Raw genomic sequence first — 18,165 nt, 5'->3', positions numbered from 1 at the left:
TCCGCAGTCATTTTTTTTCAACCACACACACACACACATAAATAAGCTACAGTCCTTTGAAATGTGGTGTTACAGGAGGATGCTTAGAATAGCATGGACACAGAAAAAAACTAACATGGAAGTATTGAGAGAAATGGACAAAGAATACGAAATTATAAACACAATAAAAATAAGAAAGTTACAATATCTGGGACACGTAATGAGGGGACAGCGATATGAACTGCTAAGACTGATCATACAGGGAAAGATAAGAGGAGGGAGGAGTATAGGAAGAAGGAGAGTGTCATGGTTGAAGAATTTAAGGGACTGGTTTAAGGCCAATGATCTACACATACGACGTACGTTTCACTTTATTTTTGTTTAATTTAACTTGTTTGAAAATAAATCGTGACGCATGGGAAAAGTTAGAGTGGAAGAACAATATAAACTAAAATTATAGTTAATTCTAAGTAAAAATAGTAAATTGTATTATTCATATTCAAATTGATATTCAATCAAAACGCTACGGCTACATTATTCTGTAGAAAACATCAAAAATCAAACATAAAATATTAGGACAAATAAAATGATAGAAGTTTCCCCAACAAAAATAAAGCTATTAATCTTGTCCAAGCACAAGTTCATTGAAGGAATGTCCAAACTCCAAACGAAAATAAATCAATACACTTTATTATTTATGATATTAATAAATCACTTCAGAATTCTATCTAATGGAATTAAGAAAATGGAAGTTATATATTAAGCTATATGTATTAATGAACACCCAATCAATGCCATTCAGGTATTTGATGAAAATGTTATTAGAAGACAGGAACGGAGTCTAAGCGTAGGTGTCGTTAGTAAAAGGCTAAAAAAAATTAATTAGATTTTTATTATTGGATTTTAAATTATGCTATAAACTATCAAGATTTAAGACATTACATTATCATCATCACATAGCCAAATTTGTCCACTGTCGGACATAGGTCTCCTCAAGAAGTCTCCACCCTTCCCTGTCCTGCGCAGCTGCAATCCAGTTTGTCGCTATTCTTAGCCTTATTCGCGCAGCATACCCCGAACGTATCCTGAACTTACCCAGAGGGAGATCGCCTGCGCATTAGTAGTGGAGTCACTGAAGGTGCATATGAGCTACTACCTCCGATTTCGTTGAACCTCCATCGACTTGCATGAAAATTGTTGAGTGGTTAGAGGATATCTCAAGGAATAAAGATGACATGGTGCCAACTTGCGCTTTTACCCTGGGGGTGGATGCCACCCCTTCTCGGGGTGAAAATTATTTTATTAAAAATATCCCCACAATTAGATAGACGGTCAAATTCTAAGCAATATTTGTTATATAAAGTTATTAAAATAAATCAAAACTTTTTGAGTTATTAAAGATCAAAAATTTTAATTTTTCGTAAGAAAAATGCATGTTTTTAACCGATTTTTCATAGATAACTCAAAAACTATAAGTTTCTACAAAAAAGTTATTATTACCAAAATTGAAGCTAGTAAAAAATTAAATAAACTTCTTACCAAAAAAACCTTTTAATATTAACTTAAAGTGAGTTATAGGTAACTGAATGCATATTTTCTTCGGCGAGAACCCAAATCTAAGTATTCAAACTTAAATTACGGGAAAATTATGCATTTTTTAACATAAACTTATTAAACATTTGTGAAAGTACTTAAAAATAGCTATCAAATGAGATACAGAACAAGTTAATAGCATTAAAATTTATGCTCCAAAAATTTTTCAAACTTAGTCTTTTAAAAAATTTTCCAAAAAATGTTATCGTTTTTTTATGATAACTCCGTTAACTTTTAAGATATCAGGTTGACCTGAAAACGGTTTGAAAGGTAATTCCAAATTCTATTAAAACGCGTTGAAATTAATCTTTTACACCCCTTACTTTTTTAAAAATCAAAGATTAAATGGCACGGTTACATGGTTCTTGCAGCAAAATTTAAGCTTTAAACGTTTCTATCTCGGTTACTTTTCACCCTACAGAAGTAGTAAAACAAGTATAATCTTCTATATAGAAAAAACTCAAATTTGGTTATTTATAATTTTTTACGTATATTGAGTATTTTTATAGTTATTATCAAAAGAAAAAGAAAATAACGATAATTTTAAAAATTCTGATTTTTTTTTTTTCAAAAATGTGCATTCTAAACCGGTGAAAATTATTAAAATCATTACTTATGCTAATACAAAGAAATTTTGGTAAGGATTACTATAAATTTTAATTTTTGTGGAAATGGCGTATGTTTTATTTTTCACTTTTTCTTAAAAAATTCGAAAGGGTTCTCTTCCTTTCATCATAACTTGCTTAATTTTGATGCTATTAACTTCTTCTGGAGCTCATTTGTTAGGCATTTTGAAGTACTTTAGCAGGTATGTTTTATAAAATGCATCGTTTTCCCGTTATTTAAGCTTGAATACTTAGATTTGAGTACTCATCGAAAAAAATATACATTCAATTACCCATACCTCACTTTGAATTAACATTAGCTTAGTACTTTGAGTTTATAGTGTATTTAATTTTTTATTGTCTTCAATTTTGGTACGAATAACTTTTTGTTAAAGCTAATAGTTTTTGAGTTATACGTAAAAAAAAACTTTAAAACATGCATTTTTTTAAGAAAAAATAAAATCTTTGATCTTTAATAACTCAAAAAGTATTGATTTATCTTAATACTTAATATAACAAATTTTGCTTAGAATTTGTCCCTCTATCAATTTATGGTATTATTTTTAATAAAATAATTTTTACCTCAGAAAAGGGGTGGCATCCAGCCCCAGGGTAAAAGCGCAAGTTAGCATCATGTCACCTTTGTTTCTTGAGGTGTCCTCTAACTGCTCACCAATTTTCATGAAAATCGATGGAGGTTCAACGAAATCGGAGGTGAAAACCTTCAGTGACTGCACTATAGGTGTTCAGGAGGGAAAAATTCGACCTTATTGAACGTCCAATTTTGTAATGCGCAGGCGTTCTTACTCTGGGTAAGTTCGAGACATGCTTCACGAACACGGCTTTTATTAGGTCTGTTCCAACCAACAGTAAAACTAGTCAGAAATCGTCAGCAAACAGTTGGTCAGTAAGAGAACATAACACAGTCATCAGTGCTATCCTCTCTAGTAGTCTCTGATAGTTTCTGACTGGTTTGGCCGCTAGTTGAAACAAACCTAATGTCGTCCGTCCATCTGGTAGGAGTGGTAGGTGGTCTTCCACGACTACGCTTGTCTGTCCTTGGCCGCCACTTTAAAATCTTCTTTGTCAATCTGTTGTCTCTCTTTCTTGCAACGTGTCCTGACCATTTCCACTTCAATTTCGTAATGCGTTTTATGATGTCCACTCCAGCTTTTTCCAGTATCGAATCATTCCGTATTCTGTCTCTCAAGTTAGGCCAAGCATGGATCTTTCCATTTTTCCATGTGCTACTTGTAATTTTCTTATTGATACTTTAATCAATGTCAGTGTTTCTGCTCCTTTGAGCACCGAAAGTACGCACTGGTGAAATGCTCTTCTTTTTAGCTTATTGGGAATTGGAATGTTTTTCTTAAACACGTCTCCAAGTTTTCCACACGTTGCCCATCCTAAAGGTATTCTTTTAGATAATTCGCATGTTTTGTTGTGTCTACCTATTTGTATTTCGTGGCCCAGATAGATGTTTTGTCAACAAAGAAATTACAGGGAAACAAAAAATAATAAACGAAACTTCAAAACCTGAAGCAACATCACATACCAAGCTTCCTGAAAGGCATAAGGTTAGAAAACCTACTATAATTTCTTCTAAGCATTCATTACGAAAAAAGAAAGAAACATATTGAGTACCGACTAAAACTTTACGTGTAGTATAAAAAGATCATCATACTTTCAAAATGTATGTAGGCCATTGAAATGTTAAATTTTTTAGGCCCTACGGTGCATTTTTCAGATGACGTAATTTTATTTTTTTTTATGTGTAGGTGAGGTTAGTATAAGCTTTTAGTTCAAGTTTGTGAGGTCACCACCCTTGTGCTCCGGCCGCCATCTGGGAAAAAGGGGCGAAAAGGGTTTTCACGCTGGCTGTAACTCGAAAAACTAGCAACGGTACAGAAACTTTTATCAGACATTATTTGTAGCAAATTAGATTGTCTACAACTTTATTCCTTTTACTTTTTATCGTAAAATGGAAAATAAAAAAGTTATAAACAAAAAAACACTGTTGAAACTGAATAAAACTTTTTTCTTGCCACTGTACAATAAAATGACATTAGAACAATATTCTGCCGTGCTTAGCGAAAACGCCGTATCTGCAAAAATCTGAAAAAATTAGATTTATACATTTTTCTAACCCAAATGTGCATATCTATCTTATTTGCTTATTAAAAATGACGTAAGTTAAGCCAAAATACATTAAACACAACGCATTTTATGCCGTATCTGCAAAAATGTTCATGGATACTTAGAATAAATGCGTCATCTGAAAAATGCTTAGAAAAAACGCCGTATTTAAAGGTCACTTGCCGCGTTTATCCTAAGCAGGCACTAGATGCGGCGTTCTGCCTAAGCATTTGACAGATTTTTACAGCATGTGTAAAATTTTTAATAAGGTTAGTTTGTTGCCATTTTTCAACGTGAACGGTTGTTTGATATAATTTTTTAAATATGTCAAATAGAAAAAAGTTAATACTGCAGAAGGCTATTTTTTCTTTATCAATAGAAAATCTAAACACATATGTTTGAGTTGTTGGTGATCAAGAAATAATGTGTGGTTCTAAAAACAATGCGGTACTACTAAGTGAGACAAATACTTCCACTAAATGTGGATTTTCCTGAGGTATAGCGGAGTTTCCTATGTGTATGTATATTGTTGTTGATGCGACATTGTATTATTACGTTTCATCAGGCATTTTAAACAGTGCAAATTTTATAAAGTTTGTTCGAAATACGAATTTTGGTACGAAGTATTTTGATTGCCGGAGGTCGTAGAATTTCCAAATAAAAAATGTGTTATAAAAGTACATAGTTAAATCAATGTCTAATAATTAATAATTAAAAAAAACTTGATCGTAAATGTTAATCGTTTCTGGAATGTTTTTAATTTTAAAATGCAAGAAACGCCCCTTAGCGGCAAACTTATTAATTCCAAAATTATTTCCAGCACTTTTTTTGTCCATTTTCATGACACACTTTTATAAAAAATGTTTTTTATTCTCCTTTTTCATCGTTATATTGTATTTATTATACAGTTGACTCCCTCCATAACGAGAACTGAAATGGCAGACTAATTACCTCGTTATACGCGGATCTCGTTATATTAGACAACAATAATATTGTGCATACAAGTTGTCTAAAATATTAACTTTCTATTATAGTGATACCATTGGGAGCAATATAAGATGCTAAAAATATTGTTTCCTCGAAAATAAGGATTTGCCATCATAAATTATAATTTTTTTTACAATATTCAGTAACCGCCAATAGATAAACAGAACAGGAAGAAGTTTATTATGGGTAGGCGGTGGATTTTTATTAAAGCACTACCCTCGATAACCGCACAGATGTTGGGAATTTATGTATAGAGGTAGGTAGTTGGGGTATTATTATTATTTAATTATAGCCATTACAGCGCTAAAAATAGATAAAGAATAATAAAGATACATATTTTACGATTTCATTTTTCCTCGTTATAGAGGTATTCAGTTCAATAGGAATTTCATGTGACATCTAGTGTACCTCGTTATAAGCGAAACCTCGTAATAACCGTATTCGTTATAGAGAGAGTCTACTGTATTATAAAATAAGAAAATGATTAGCGCAAACGCAGTACTGCATTCTTCCTAAGCAGGAAGAAGTTAATTTATGTAGTATACTTAGAAAGAATGCAATAACATGAGTTTTTAGAGTAAATAAAATATATTTTGCCAATCTTATGTATAAATATGAATTCTATGATATGTATTATGTATATAAAGTAGAAAACAAAAAAAAATTCCAAATAGTTTTCAACGGCTAGACATTTAAACAAAAACCGATTTTACTCAAATGTGATCGCTCTGCAGATACGGCGTTTTTCCTAAGGACGGCAGTATTATAAGGGTTTTTCACTGAATAATCTTCACTTCACAGCAAATTATTCGCTGAAAACCCCCACTATAAAACTGCTTTTAATGTCAATTTACGAGATACAGCGCTAAGACTCTATGAACCCCTTTTTCCAAGATTGTGGTCAGGGTACACTGGTAGCGACCCCGCCAACTTAAACTTAAGCTTATACAATCCCCCCACACATCAAAAAAAAAATAAAATTGCGTTCTCTGAACATGTAACCATAAATGTAACTTTTCATTGGACTAATGTATAGAGTCTGTTCCAACGAAAATTTGACCCCCCCCCCCCCCCCAGAAACTCAGACACCAACAGATTCTTCAAAATTTTAAAAAAACACGTCAATTGTTAATGAGAGAGGGACGAATTTTCATGCAAAATTCATGCCCTCAAATGTAACCCCCTACAGCCCCGCATCGACCCACTTTTTTTTAAATAGCAAGTGTGATCGAGTGGCACATCATTTGAAAGGTTATTTTTTTCTCTAAACGACGCTCTATTTTTTTTTAATTTACGTAATAAGTTTGAAGATAATTTTGGACTTAACAAATCCATTATAAATTAGTTTAATCCAAAATTATCTTTAAAGTTATTGCGCAAATTAAAAAAATTAGAGGGTTCTGTAGAGAAAAAATGCCTTTCAAATGATGTGCCACTCAACCACACTTGCTATTTAAAAAAAAATTGGAGTTAATGCGGGGCAGGGAAAAAATTTCAATAAAAATTGACATGTAATATTGATTAACAGTGATTATTGAATAGTATTTCGTTGTAACAATTTTTTGTTTCAACGAACTTTTAGACATTGACGAATGTATTTGGTTATTGTCACAATGACTGAATAATAATTGTGAAAATACCTGGAGTACATTAATCAATAACACTCAATTTATTCAGCCAATAACTTAGTTTCGTATATTCAATAAATAATGTTAATTCTGGCAGCAACTCACTTTTTCGATTTCGTAGATGACAAGCAATTACCTTGGTTTATCGTGACAACGTACACATTTCATTAAAACAATGTACAAATGTTGTTAATATAGAGTAATATATGATTATTGTATAGATGTAAACTGATTGTTGTGACAACGAATGGATTAATCAATCTACTACTGCGTTTAATATCCACAATCAATGAGTACATGGTGACAATAAACGTAGTTGTTCAGACAATAAATGTTTTGCTTGATTATTTGAAATGTAACGGCTTTTCCTTATCGTGATAACCCTAGCTTCTCTGTGTTACCATTGAATTAAAGAGAATTCTTTGTTAAACAATGCTGTTACCTCTGCCGAAGTGCCGAATAATAATTTCCTTTCGTTTCCAAGTGTAGTCCGTAGTAGAAGGAAGTTTTCGTGTGTCTATTATCGTGAAATTTCGGTCAAATTCTTTTTAAATTTTTTTCGAATCCTGAGAAAACTAATTAGTATTTTTGAAAATATAAACGCAGAATAAAATATTACAGTATTATCGAGGGTCTGAAGTCCCCGAGAACTTCTATAATGATTATTTTAATAAGTCACAGGGGTGAAAAAGAGAAAATTTAGTATGATTTTAATTTCAAATATACCATTCAAAAGAAACTTTTTGATTAGTTTTCTCAGGATTCCAAAAAAAATGAATGCGTTTAAAAAGAATTCGATTAAAATTTTGCACCTGTGCTCTCAAAAAGGATTAAAGTGTTATACATTTTTGGAATCACTATTTCAAGCGCTTTTAAATGAGCTGTCACATGATGTACTTTTCCATTTAAAAAAAATCAAAGTTATGCCTGTCACCTGAAGAGGGATGTGTAAAGTTCGAAACATTGATGTTATAATATACTTTGATTATTTTAAAAGTCGACCTGTCCGAGCGTTTTGCTTATGTGCTAAAAATAAATAAGTGTTAATAAAGGGGGGGGGGGTGTAACACTTATTCCAGCGCACTGTATAGCTGAAATCATGATATGATTTCTCATATTATGAGAAATCACACAGTGTAAAGTCCATTAGGTTTAGGACAAAAAAGGGGGATTTAAAAAATTATTATTAATCAATATCATACATTGGGCTAATGCATTCAGTAAATATTAATATAAAATATGTTCATAGTAGGAATGAACGAAACTGATTGTAAGAATGAATAAAATTGCTTGTGAGAATAACCGTATTTATTGTGGGATTGAACGGAATTAATTGTAAGAATTAACGGATATAATTGTAGAAATAAACGAAATACGTTAGGAGAAATAACACTGTTATTGACACAACGAATAGTCTTCGTCGGTCAATTAACGACGTTGTTGTTTCAATTAATAGTGTTCGTTGACTCAATGAACAGAGTTCGTAATATCAATAAAGTGATATTATGGTATACATAATGAATATTCATCCATTCAATCAACGTAATACATTGGCTCAAGTAACGAAAATAATGAATTGATGAACATCGCTTTGTTGTTCCAATAAAATCAAGAATTGGACAAATTTTAAGTATTGCGTTTGTTGTCTGAATTAACATTTTTATTGAAATTACGTACCTTTTTCGTTGAGTAAAGAAACTCTTGGTTTCTGAGTTACTGGAGGTGGGGTCAAATTTTCGTTGGAACACTCTGTATATGTAAATAATAGACAGTAAAATAATACTCATAAGCCATCTTTACCTGTGTAACTGGATCCTTCATTATCAAGACATCTGTAACGTTGCCGAACATCCCGAAGTATTCTTTCAATTTTTCGCTGGAAGTCTGCCAACTTAAGCCTCCCACAAACAGTTTTCCAGGAGCTGGATCATTCGATGCGTTTGGTGTGCTTCTACCAGAGGAGCCTGAGTGGCTGCCGTTGATGGGCACCAAAGTAAGTTCATGAGGATCCATCATGCCGTTGCCTTCACCCATGCCAGCGCTGAAATTAAAAATTGTTTGTTAGATATGATGTAACTTAATCGATTACAAAAATTTAATCTTAATAGAAATTGTGTAAGTTTAAAGCTACAAATTAGTTTTTTTATATGGAACCACTCACTAAGTTATATCGCTAGGTCATATCACTCTAGACTCTAGCTAGGTTATACCACTTACAGTCTTGTCTTTTTAAACTATATTTCTAAAAAGTAGAAGACAAATTATTGTTTTCAAACTTAAAAAATTAGTCAATGTTCCGTTGGTGGTTAACGGAAACAATTAACTTAAATCAAAATAAGTGCAAAACAACGAACAGTAATATATTTATTTATTTTGGGTAAACAAGCGTGCTTCGTTTATATCTCGTAAGGGTGTGTTGTTGACATATCCCTACGCCCGCTGGGGTGTGGCGGGAGGTTGTGAATCAACTGAACTGAAAACAAATGTCTGTGGTTTTAAGTTAAAAACTAATTTATTGACATAAAGACGCTGGCCCTTTAGAAGCGTCTTCGAATACATTTCTAAAGTGATTTATTAAGGACTGATAAGGTAACTATTTAATGGGGAATGTGTTTCCCAGAAAAAAAAACATTAATTTTATACAATTGGGTTTTGTATTTTAGGAGCGAAACACATGTGAATTTTAAATGACCCATATTATTTTCGCTTAGAAAAGAAAGTTAATATTTAAAATTAGCAATTAAAAAAATAATAAATGAAGCGTATCGCTATAGTCAATGGTTCTACTGGTCTCTTCATTGCTATTTATACAACTTTATACGATTATTCCAATCCCAAATTGTAACGAGATACCCTGTTTTGGTTTTTAATGTCTGTAAGGTAGGTATAGTTTAAAAATTTTGAAATTTTCTTTTTTTATTATTTTAAATGAAAGTACATAACTTCAAAAATACTCTCTGAAAATTTCAGATTGATCGGATCAAAATTACCGGATATGCAGCATGCTGAATATCATCCCTACCTTCAACTCGCTTCAACAGGAAGTTCAACAAAAAGTTCAAAAGTTATTCCCTTTCTCTTTGGTAAAAAACTCCGCGATTCAAAAACATATTTCGGTGTACATCACTTTACGATTCGATGGACAAACAAGAAATTGAAAATAAAAGTGGCCAAAACTTTAAATGTCTTTTACTCAAAACTGCTCTTTTCAAAGGAGGTGGACATTGTAACAACTCAAAAAGTACGTAAACCGATCCACCTGAAATTTTGCATAGATTTGCTTTAGACATTTCGTGAGGAAACGCTGTCGAGATTTTTCTTTTATGCTTATTTTTTGCTTCAACAATAATATGCTGATTTTCACAATTTTTTTACAAAAAATTCGGTTATTTTGACTTCTGAGTGATACCAAAAACTGCAAAAACATTAAAACTAAAAAACTTTACTTCGAGAAACTCATAAGCTAAAAAATCTTTTTAAATTTTTTGTTTCACATGGATCCAATGACAAGTTCTGATGTCCACCGAAAAATCAGTTTTCTTGGAGTTTTCTGAAAAAATTTGTCACTGTTGGCTTAATATTTTATGAATATTCTTTGAATTGTACTAAATATGTTTATTTAATTTAAAAATAAAATAATTTTACCACAGTTTAAAAAAATCGCAATGTTGATTTCAAACCATACCTCCCACACACACAAATATGGTTTAAAATTACCTAGTATTGTTTTTACCCATGCCTATCCGTCCTTCCATACAACTCCTCCATTATTAGAACATACAGAACGACAAATGAGGTGTCGTAAGAGAGCTTAACAAAAGGTAGTACTAAAAGTGAGAAAGGACCCCGCAGAAACATTATGGGAAATGGCTCTCTGTCAAATGCTCTGAAACTTTGGGTTCTGGTAGTCCTTGATGTGTAGAACAAAAGACTCAATGGGCACCTACCTCCAAAAAATCATGGTTTTAAGATATAAGCCTCTGAAGTTATAGGTACAGTGAGGACGTTTGAGTTGGAAGAAATTCATTTTCTCGAGAATAGGCGACTCTGGAGATAAATTACGAATCAGGTCGATTTTTATTTTTAAATTATAATTTTTTGGCATATCATACTAGTCACGTCATCCATCTGAGCGTGATGTCGCAATTGATAATTTTTTTTAAATAAGAATAGGGGTCGTGTGATAGCTCATTTGAAAGATTATTCAATTCTCTATTCACTAATATAAACCTTAACATTTGGGTGCCCAAAAACATTTTTTTGAATTAATTTAATTGAGACAAAAAGAAGAATGTACACAATTTATTTAATTCGAAATATATTTTACTGTTCTCCGAAAACAGGCAAAAATATTTATTTGATAAACAAATATTGTTTTTCGCTTAAATTCAATATTAAATCTGCTTCTTGGCAGTTTGAACATTTAATTTAAGCGAAAAGCAATGTTTATTTTTTAAATTAACATTTTTTTCTCTTTTCTGATAGCAGTAAAATGCATTTCGAATTAAATAAATTATATACATTCTTCTTTTCGTCTCAAGAAATTTAATTCAAAAAAATTTTTGGGCATCCTGTATAAATAATTATGTTAATGTTTATATTAATGAATAGAGAATTGAAGAAACTTTTAAATGAGCTATCACACGACCCCTATTCTTATTTAAAAAAAATCATTGATTGCGTCATCACGCCCAGATGGATGACGTCACTAGTATGATATATGCCAAAAAAATATAATTTAAAAATAAAAATCGACCTGATTCGTAGTTTATCCCCAGAGTTGCCCATTCTCGAGAAAATGAATTTTTTCCAACTCAACCGTCCTCACTGTACCTATAACTTCAGAGGCTTATATCTTAAAACCATGATTTCTTGGAGCTAGGGGCCCATTGAGTCTTTTGTTCTACACATTAAGGACTACCAGAATCCCCAAGTTTCAGAGCATTTGACAGAGAGCCATTTCCCATAAGGCTTCTGCCGGGTCCTTTGACCTCTGACTTTCGGTTCCAGAGTTGCAACCGGAAATGCTGTTTTAAAGTCGCCGAAATGGTACAAGCGATATATTATTCGACGTGTCTTAACAAGACGAGAACAGATAGATACTTCCGGTTTTTATATAACTGCGGGTTACAAAGTTGTTACCGAAAGTTCCATATTATAGTGTATAAATAACTCGAGGTGTGTTGAAAAGTTGAGCTCTTTAGTTCACGTTTTGATGTATTTCCGGTTAAAATGTTATGACCAGAAGTTTGCCAAGAATTACTAAAAATTAGTGAAATCGTATTAACGATCATATTTATATCAACCAACGCAAAGTTACACTAAGAGTTCAAATATCCACTTCCGGTTATACTTCCGGTTACGTTGGGTGAAACTCGAAGTCCAATTGCTTGTTGATGTTAGTTTTGTTCATATATTTTCTCACGAACAACTTACTTTTTAAATATACTATCTAGGTTCGTGGTCGATTAATATATTTCTAATGTCCTAGAAAAATTAATAGTAAAAACAAATTTTCTGAACATCCAGAAACCAAAAACCTATACAACTTTTGGAATACAATAATTATAAATGAACTATAAGATCATTCAAAGAATTTAAATATATTAGCTGGAGTCTATTTAAGAATCCAAACATCCAAAGAATCCAGATAGTTGGATTAGAAAAACTACACACATTCTTCAAATCGATGATTGTTTCTCTCTTCTGAGATATTATGGTAACTATGTGTGATTAAGAATTTTTTTCGCTCTTTTATAATTAGTTGAATTGTGAACGTCGTGGAAAGCAGTTGATAAAAAATAATTTACACAAATATCTCAACCGGATGTTAAAATAAAAAGGTATCTAGAGAATGTCTATACGCCAGTAAATGGGAGCAAGAATAGGATATTACCTCCGAATTCTATCCTACTGCATGGATTTTAATGAAATTTTGAGCCTAGCCTCTATTTATCTCCTAATTCAAAGTATACCCTATGCCGATGTATGCTTTAATTCTAAGCAAAACTGTTCTATAATTTTTTTTGAAAACTCAATATGAGATATTCGTGGTTAAAAATTGGCCATTTTCATTGAAACATAATACCTTTTCGAACGGTTTTTTGCGAATACCTTAAAAACTATGCATCTAACTAAAAGAACTATATTAAACATTTTTGTAGGTTATAAAAAACAAGGCGAAACTTGCCTTCATAAATCTTCTAATAGTTACTTATAATACAAAACGAGATATTGTAGCAGAAAATAGTTTGTTTTGTGGTACATTCTCAAATTGGTGTATTCAAATTGAAATAATAGAGAAACAGTCGATTTTAGGTATATAATGATACCATATATTAGGTATATAATGATTTGTAGTGCTTGAAAAGACCTTTAAAATGAGCTATATTAAAGGTCTATTACATTAAAACTAAGCGAGATATGCTGCAAACAAAATTGATAACTATTATATAACCCATCCACCAAAATGTAAATGCATGGTTTTCCTTCTACAATACCTTTTATTATAGTGTTATTTCGATGTTCAAAAAGTTGGACGCGTTTAAAATGAATGGTTTTTGAAAAAAAAAGATCAAATTATAGAGCGCATTTTTAAATTTTCTTAAAAATCTTCCTTTTTTTCCATGTAACTTGAAAATGATAAGAGATACAGTAATGAAAAATAAAAAGAAAATTTTTAACTGAACAAGCCCTACATTTTTGTGTGGTATCTTTTTTTCGGATCTCTTATCTTTTTCGAGTTACATGGAGGAAAAGGAAGATTTTTGATCTTATTTTTACAAAAACCATTCATTTTAATCCTGCCGAACTTTTTGAACATAGAAATACCACTATAATAAAAAGTATTGCAGAAGGAAAATGATGTATTTAAATTCTGATGGATAAGGGGTTAAATATACTTCTCATTTCTTCTTAAAATACATTATTTCCCATTATAAATAGTTAAAATACATTAGTCATTGACTTTTTTGCAGAATATCTCACTTAGTTTCCATGTAGTCGACAATTAGTATTACTCATTTTAAAGGTCTTTTCAAGCACTACAGAAGTTATTAGTATCATTACACACTTAAAATCGACCGTTTCTCTGCTATTTCAAGTTGAATACACCGATTTGAGCATGCTGCAAAAAACAAACTCTTCTTACCTACCATATCCCTCTTTGTATTTTAACTAGAAGATTTATGAAGGAACGAATCTCTTTGTTTTTTTATAACCTACAGAAATATTTTATATATTTTTTGAAGTTATACTTCTTTACGATCGAGAGTGAAATTTTATAATGCCGGGCGCATGCGCACACAGACAGTATGTATTTCGTTGCTAATCTTTCAAGATATGTATGTATCAGCGCTGTCAGCGCAAATAAGTCATATTATATCATAAAAGGATATATTAGTGTTCTTAGTAAATGTATTATTTATTATAATTTTTGTGTCTTTGGATTTGTCTTTCTCGGGAATAAGATATTTTATAATAATAGTAAGTATATTTATATATTTTTGTATACCACTTGGTCTATTAAATTTGTCAGTATGTATGAGAAATCTTGTAACCTGTCAAAGCAAAAGGGATATAGCTCAGTGGTAGAGCGTGTGACCGGAGATCAAGAGGTCACGGGTTCAAATCCAGGACAATTCATATTCTTTTTTTTTACTATTTTGGTATCGTTTTAATAAAAAAAAATTTAAAAGTGGTAGGTAAAGAAAGTTAGTTTAATATTTAAATAAAATACAAATAACCTGTTAAGTATATTAATTTCGTTGAAATCATAATAATAGAAGTATAACTTCTTACGTACGTACAAAGTACGCACACATTCTTTTTTTGTTAGATGCATAGTTTTTAAGGTATTCGCAAAAATCCGTCCGAAAAGGTGTCATTTTTCGATGAAAATGGCCAATTTTCAACCACGAAAACTCAAAAAATATTGAGTTTTCAAAAAATAATCATAGAACAGTTTTTGCTTAAAATTAGGTTCTCTAGCCTTTTCCGTGGCTATTTTAACCAAAACATTTTTCACCCCCGAGAAGGGGTGGGAACCACCTCCAAGATAAAAGCGCACATCGGCATAGGGTAGACTTTGTTTCTTAAGCTATTCCATACTTACTGTGAAAATATCAAGTAAATCGATGTAGTAGGATGGAATTCGGAGCCAAATACCCTCATTGACTGCCCCACTAGGGGGATAAATAATTATTCAAATGTAAAAACACGTAAACTCGGAAAAAGACTGCACCTGACGTTATCAAAAAGGAAAAAGAATACACCTGAGGTAAAAGAATATACAAACATTACTTAGTAGGCGACGGATGAGTTGGTTTTAAGATAAGTTAAAAAAAGGAAATAATGACCACCGCAGAGAGAGATTAAAAATATTCCAGGATTACTAAAAATTTGGCTGGTTCATTAAAAAACAAATAATCTTACCTCTTGATTTGATTTATTATTAAAGTTAATGCATTTCTATACACATTTTAATAAGTAAATAAATTTATGTACTTTTCTTCTGACTATTCACCTAGTAAAAATCTAAAATCTTACTTATTTGTTGATATAAACAAATTAAAGCAAAATTTGTTTAAACGTCACAGATTTGACAGTAGTCCCCGATTATTATTATAAACACGCTTTGCTTGAACTTACAGATATGTGTTTGAAAATAGAAGAATATAGTCGGATTGGAGCAATACTGGTCAATAGCATTGAGTCCTGTATCTAATATAACGTCAACAATCGTAAACAGAATAGAGAGGATAAAAATTCGCAAATACAGGGTGTGGCCCGAAAACAAAACAGATTGAGTATCTTCTAAGACATATTTTGCGAAACAAGAATGCACAAACACGTCCATTTTTGTTCCATTTACTGCTATATCCTGAATTGAAGTATTACTGTGACACATCACCAAAAAGGTTATTTTCTAAATACAGTGGAACCTCGATAAGTCGGCCCCCGATAACCCGGAAGTCCGGCTAACCCGGACCGATTTTCATCGGACAAACATTTCAACAAGAAAAATGTATGTATTATGTTAAAACATTTTATCTGCAGCCGCTTCTGGAATGTCTTAAAAATATCGAATTTCATTGATAAAACTTCCCTTCAATCATAATATAATATTTGAGAGATAATGGGTATCTGTGTAATTTGAACTAGATTATAGTAAAAATGACTCATGCACACGGCGGCAGCAGAGCGACATTTATTATCGCAAACAACAGGCACCTGTTATTCCTTTATTTATTTTCAACTGTCTTTTAAAAAATTGTTTTTTAAACAATGGTCTTTTAAACAATGAAAGAGCCACTGTTCTTAAATTACATAAGCAGAACAGACGAAATTATTGACACAACCAAACTGACTGAGTTTTTTTACCTAGAAATTAATAATACTCTATATTGTCTATATAGTCTATCTATACTAAACTCTATACAACCATAGGTAACTGTGCATATAGATTTCATATTATTTTGCTTATAAGGGACTTTATCTATAAGTATACCGTATTTTATTAATTTTTACCATGCTCTCCGGCTAACCCGGATTTTCGATAACCCGGATCGGCCGCGGTCCCGATTAATCCGAGTTATCGAGGTTCCACTGTAATTCAGTTATGTTACTATTCTTTATGTAACTTTATTCTGGCTCACTTTGTTGGACATCTTATATTATACAAATTTATCTTCGCTTGTAATAACAAATTATGACAATAGAATCTCTTTATTTCAGTCCTGGATACCCTTACTATCTCCTTTGTTACCATCCGAGAATGAAAAGTATCGTGACCAGACACCTCGTAACGCGACAGTTCGTAACCGGACAGTTGGTAACGGACAATTCGTAACAGCGACAGTTCGTAACGGCGACACTTGGTAACGGCGACAGTTCGTAACTATACAAATTCGTAACGGACAATTCGTAACGTGGAAACTAACTGTTATTACAGTTATAATTGAAATTATGTTTATCAATTTAACGAATCAGTACGGATAAACATGTTTAACACATTTTATATTTCGTGTTTCAGAATATTTAAAAGTCTTTAAACACAAACAAATATATTTAAATAGATAGAAACTTTGAACATTATTCTTAATTATCACTTTTATTGTTCCTTAAATTTGCATATACCTAGACAAAGGAACAATGAAGTATGTACTTAATTCCTGAAATCTTTAATCTTACAACCGTCTTTGACATTCCAAACTTTTTAAATAAACATTTTGTAAAGGAAAGATTATAATTACCTGTTATTATAATAAACCTTGTGATTGGTAATAGCTTTGGGGCATTCAATCCACGGTTTATAGTTGATAAGAGGGATGGCTTGTAATACGTTAATACTTGGTTTAACTACTTTTATTATATTCTGGGGGACATGAAAGGAGCCTCCACGTAGATTGCGATCACTTGTGAATACAATCGGGCGTCCCCTGGAAACGAGTAATGTCGGCTAATCCTTTCAACACCGGTGTACCAACAACACAGATGCAATCAGAACCAAAACGGTCTTTATCAAGGCCATTTTTGATGACGACCTCAATTAATATTGAAGGATTATCAGCAGATAAAGAAGACCTATTGCCTAATATGTGCAGAGAACATGGTGTCGATGTTCTACTGGTTCAAGAAACCCATAGAGGTACTGCAAGCCGCAGACCGAGGATTCGGGGTATGAAGCTTATACTGGAAAGACCACACGATCAATATGGTAGCGCAGTCTTCGTCAGACCAGATATCGACGTAGTGTTCATATCTCTAACAGATCAAAATGACATCGAGATCCTGACAGTAGAGATAAACTCCTACAGTAACGTCAATCTACAAACCACCAAACGCTGACTTTGCTTTTGAGGAACCGAGTAACTTTCAATCACAGCAAATCAAATTCGTACTGGGCGACTTCAACTGTCACAGTGTCGCGTGGGGTTACAACGAAACTGGCGAAGAACTAGAAAAGTGGGCTCAAAGCATGGACCTAAAACTTATTCACGATCCAAAGCAGCCTGCGTCGTTCAACAGCGGAAGATGGCGCAGAGGTTACAACCCAGACAATATATCTGTCAGCGACAGAATTGGAGACCAGGTGACAAAAATCGTTGGAAGCGCCCTCCAAAAAACACAGAACAGACCAATAATTTGTCTTTCCAACGCGGCAATCAGATACGAAATTGTTCCTTTCAAGAGAAGGTTCAACTTTACTAAAGCAAAATGGGAAAAATTCTCTGAAA

The 18,165-nt window shown here is 32.3% G+C and overlaps 2 protein-coding genes across 4 annotated transcripts in view; one reads left to right on the top strand and one right to left on the bottom strand.

Annotated features, from left to right (window-relative positions):
- Positions 1-18,165, bottom strand: part of LOC114332474 (RNA-binding protein Musashi homolog 2-like) — a 340,999-nt gene that overhangs the window by 31,622 nt on the left and 291,212 nt on the right. For all 3 annotated transcript variants that reach the window (XR_007697837.1, XM_028282269.2, XM_028282270.2), the window contains one exon: positions 8,729-8,969. Coding sequence is in view for 2 of the 3 variants with exons in the window: in XM_028282269.2 (XP_028138070.1) it covers positions 8,729-8,969 (241 nt within the window). In the remaining variant the exon portion in view is untranslated. The remainder of the gene's footprint in view (positions 1-8,728; positions 8,970-18,165) is intronic.
- LOC114332479 (uncharacterized) overlaps positions 1-18,165 on the top strand; it is a 287,210-nt gene that overhangs the window by 87,188 nt on the left and 181,857 nt on the right. The window lies entirely within an intron of this gene.

This window comes from Diabrotica virgifera, chromosome 4, assembly GCF_917563875.1.
Source record: "Diabrotica virgifera virgifera chromosome 4, PGI_DIABVI_V3a".
Taxonomy (NCBI): Eukaryota; Metazoa; Arthropoda; class Insecta; order Coleoptera; family Chrysomelidae; genus Diabrotica; species Diabrotica virgifera.
This window is presented reverse-complemented; position numbering and strand designations above follow the sequence as displayed.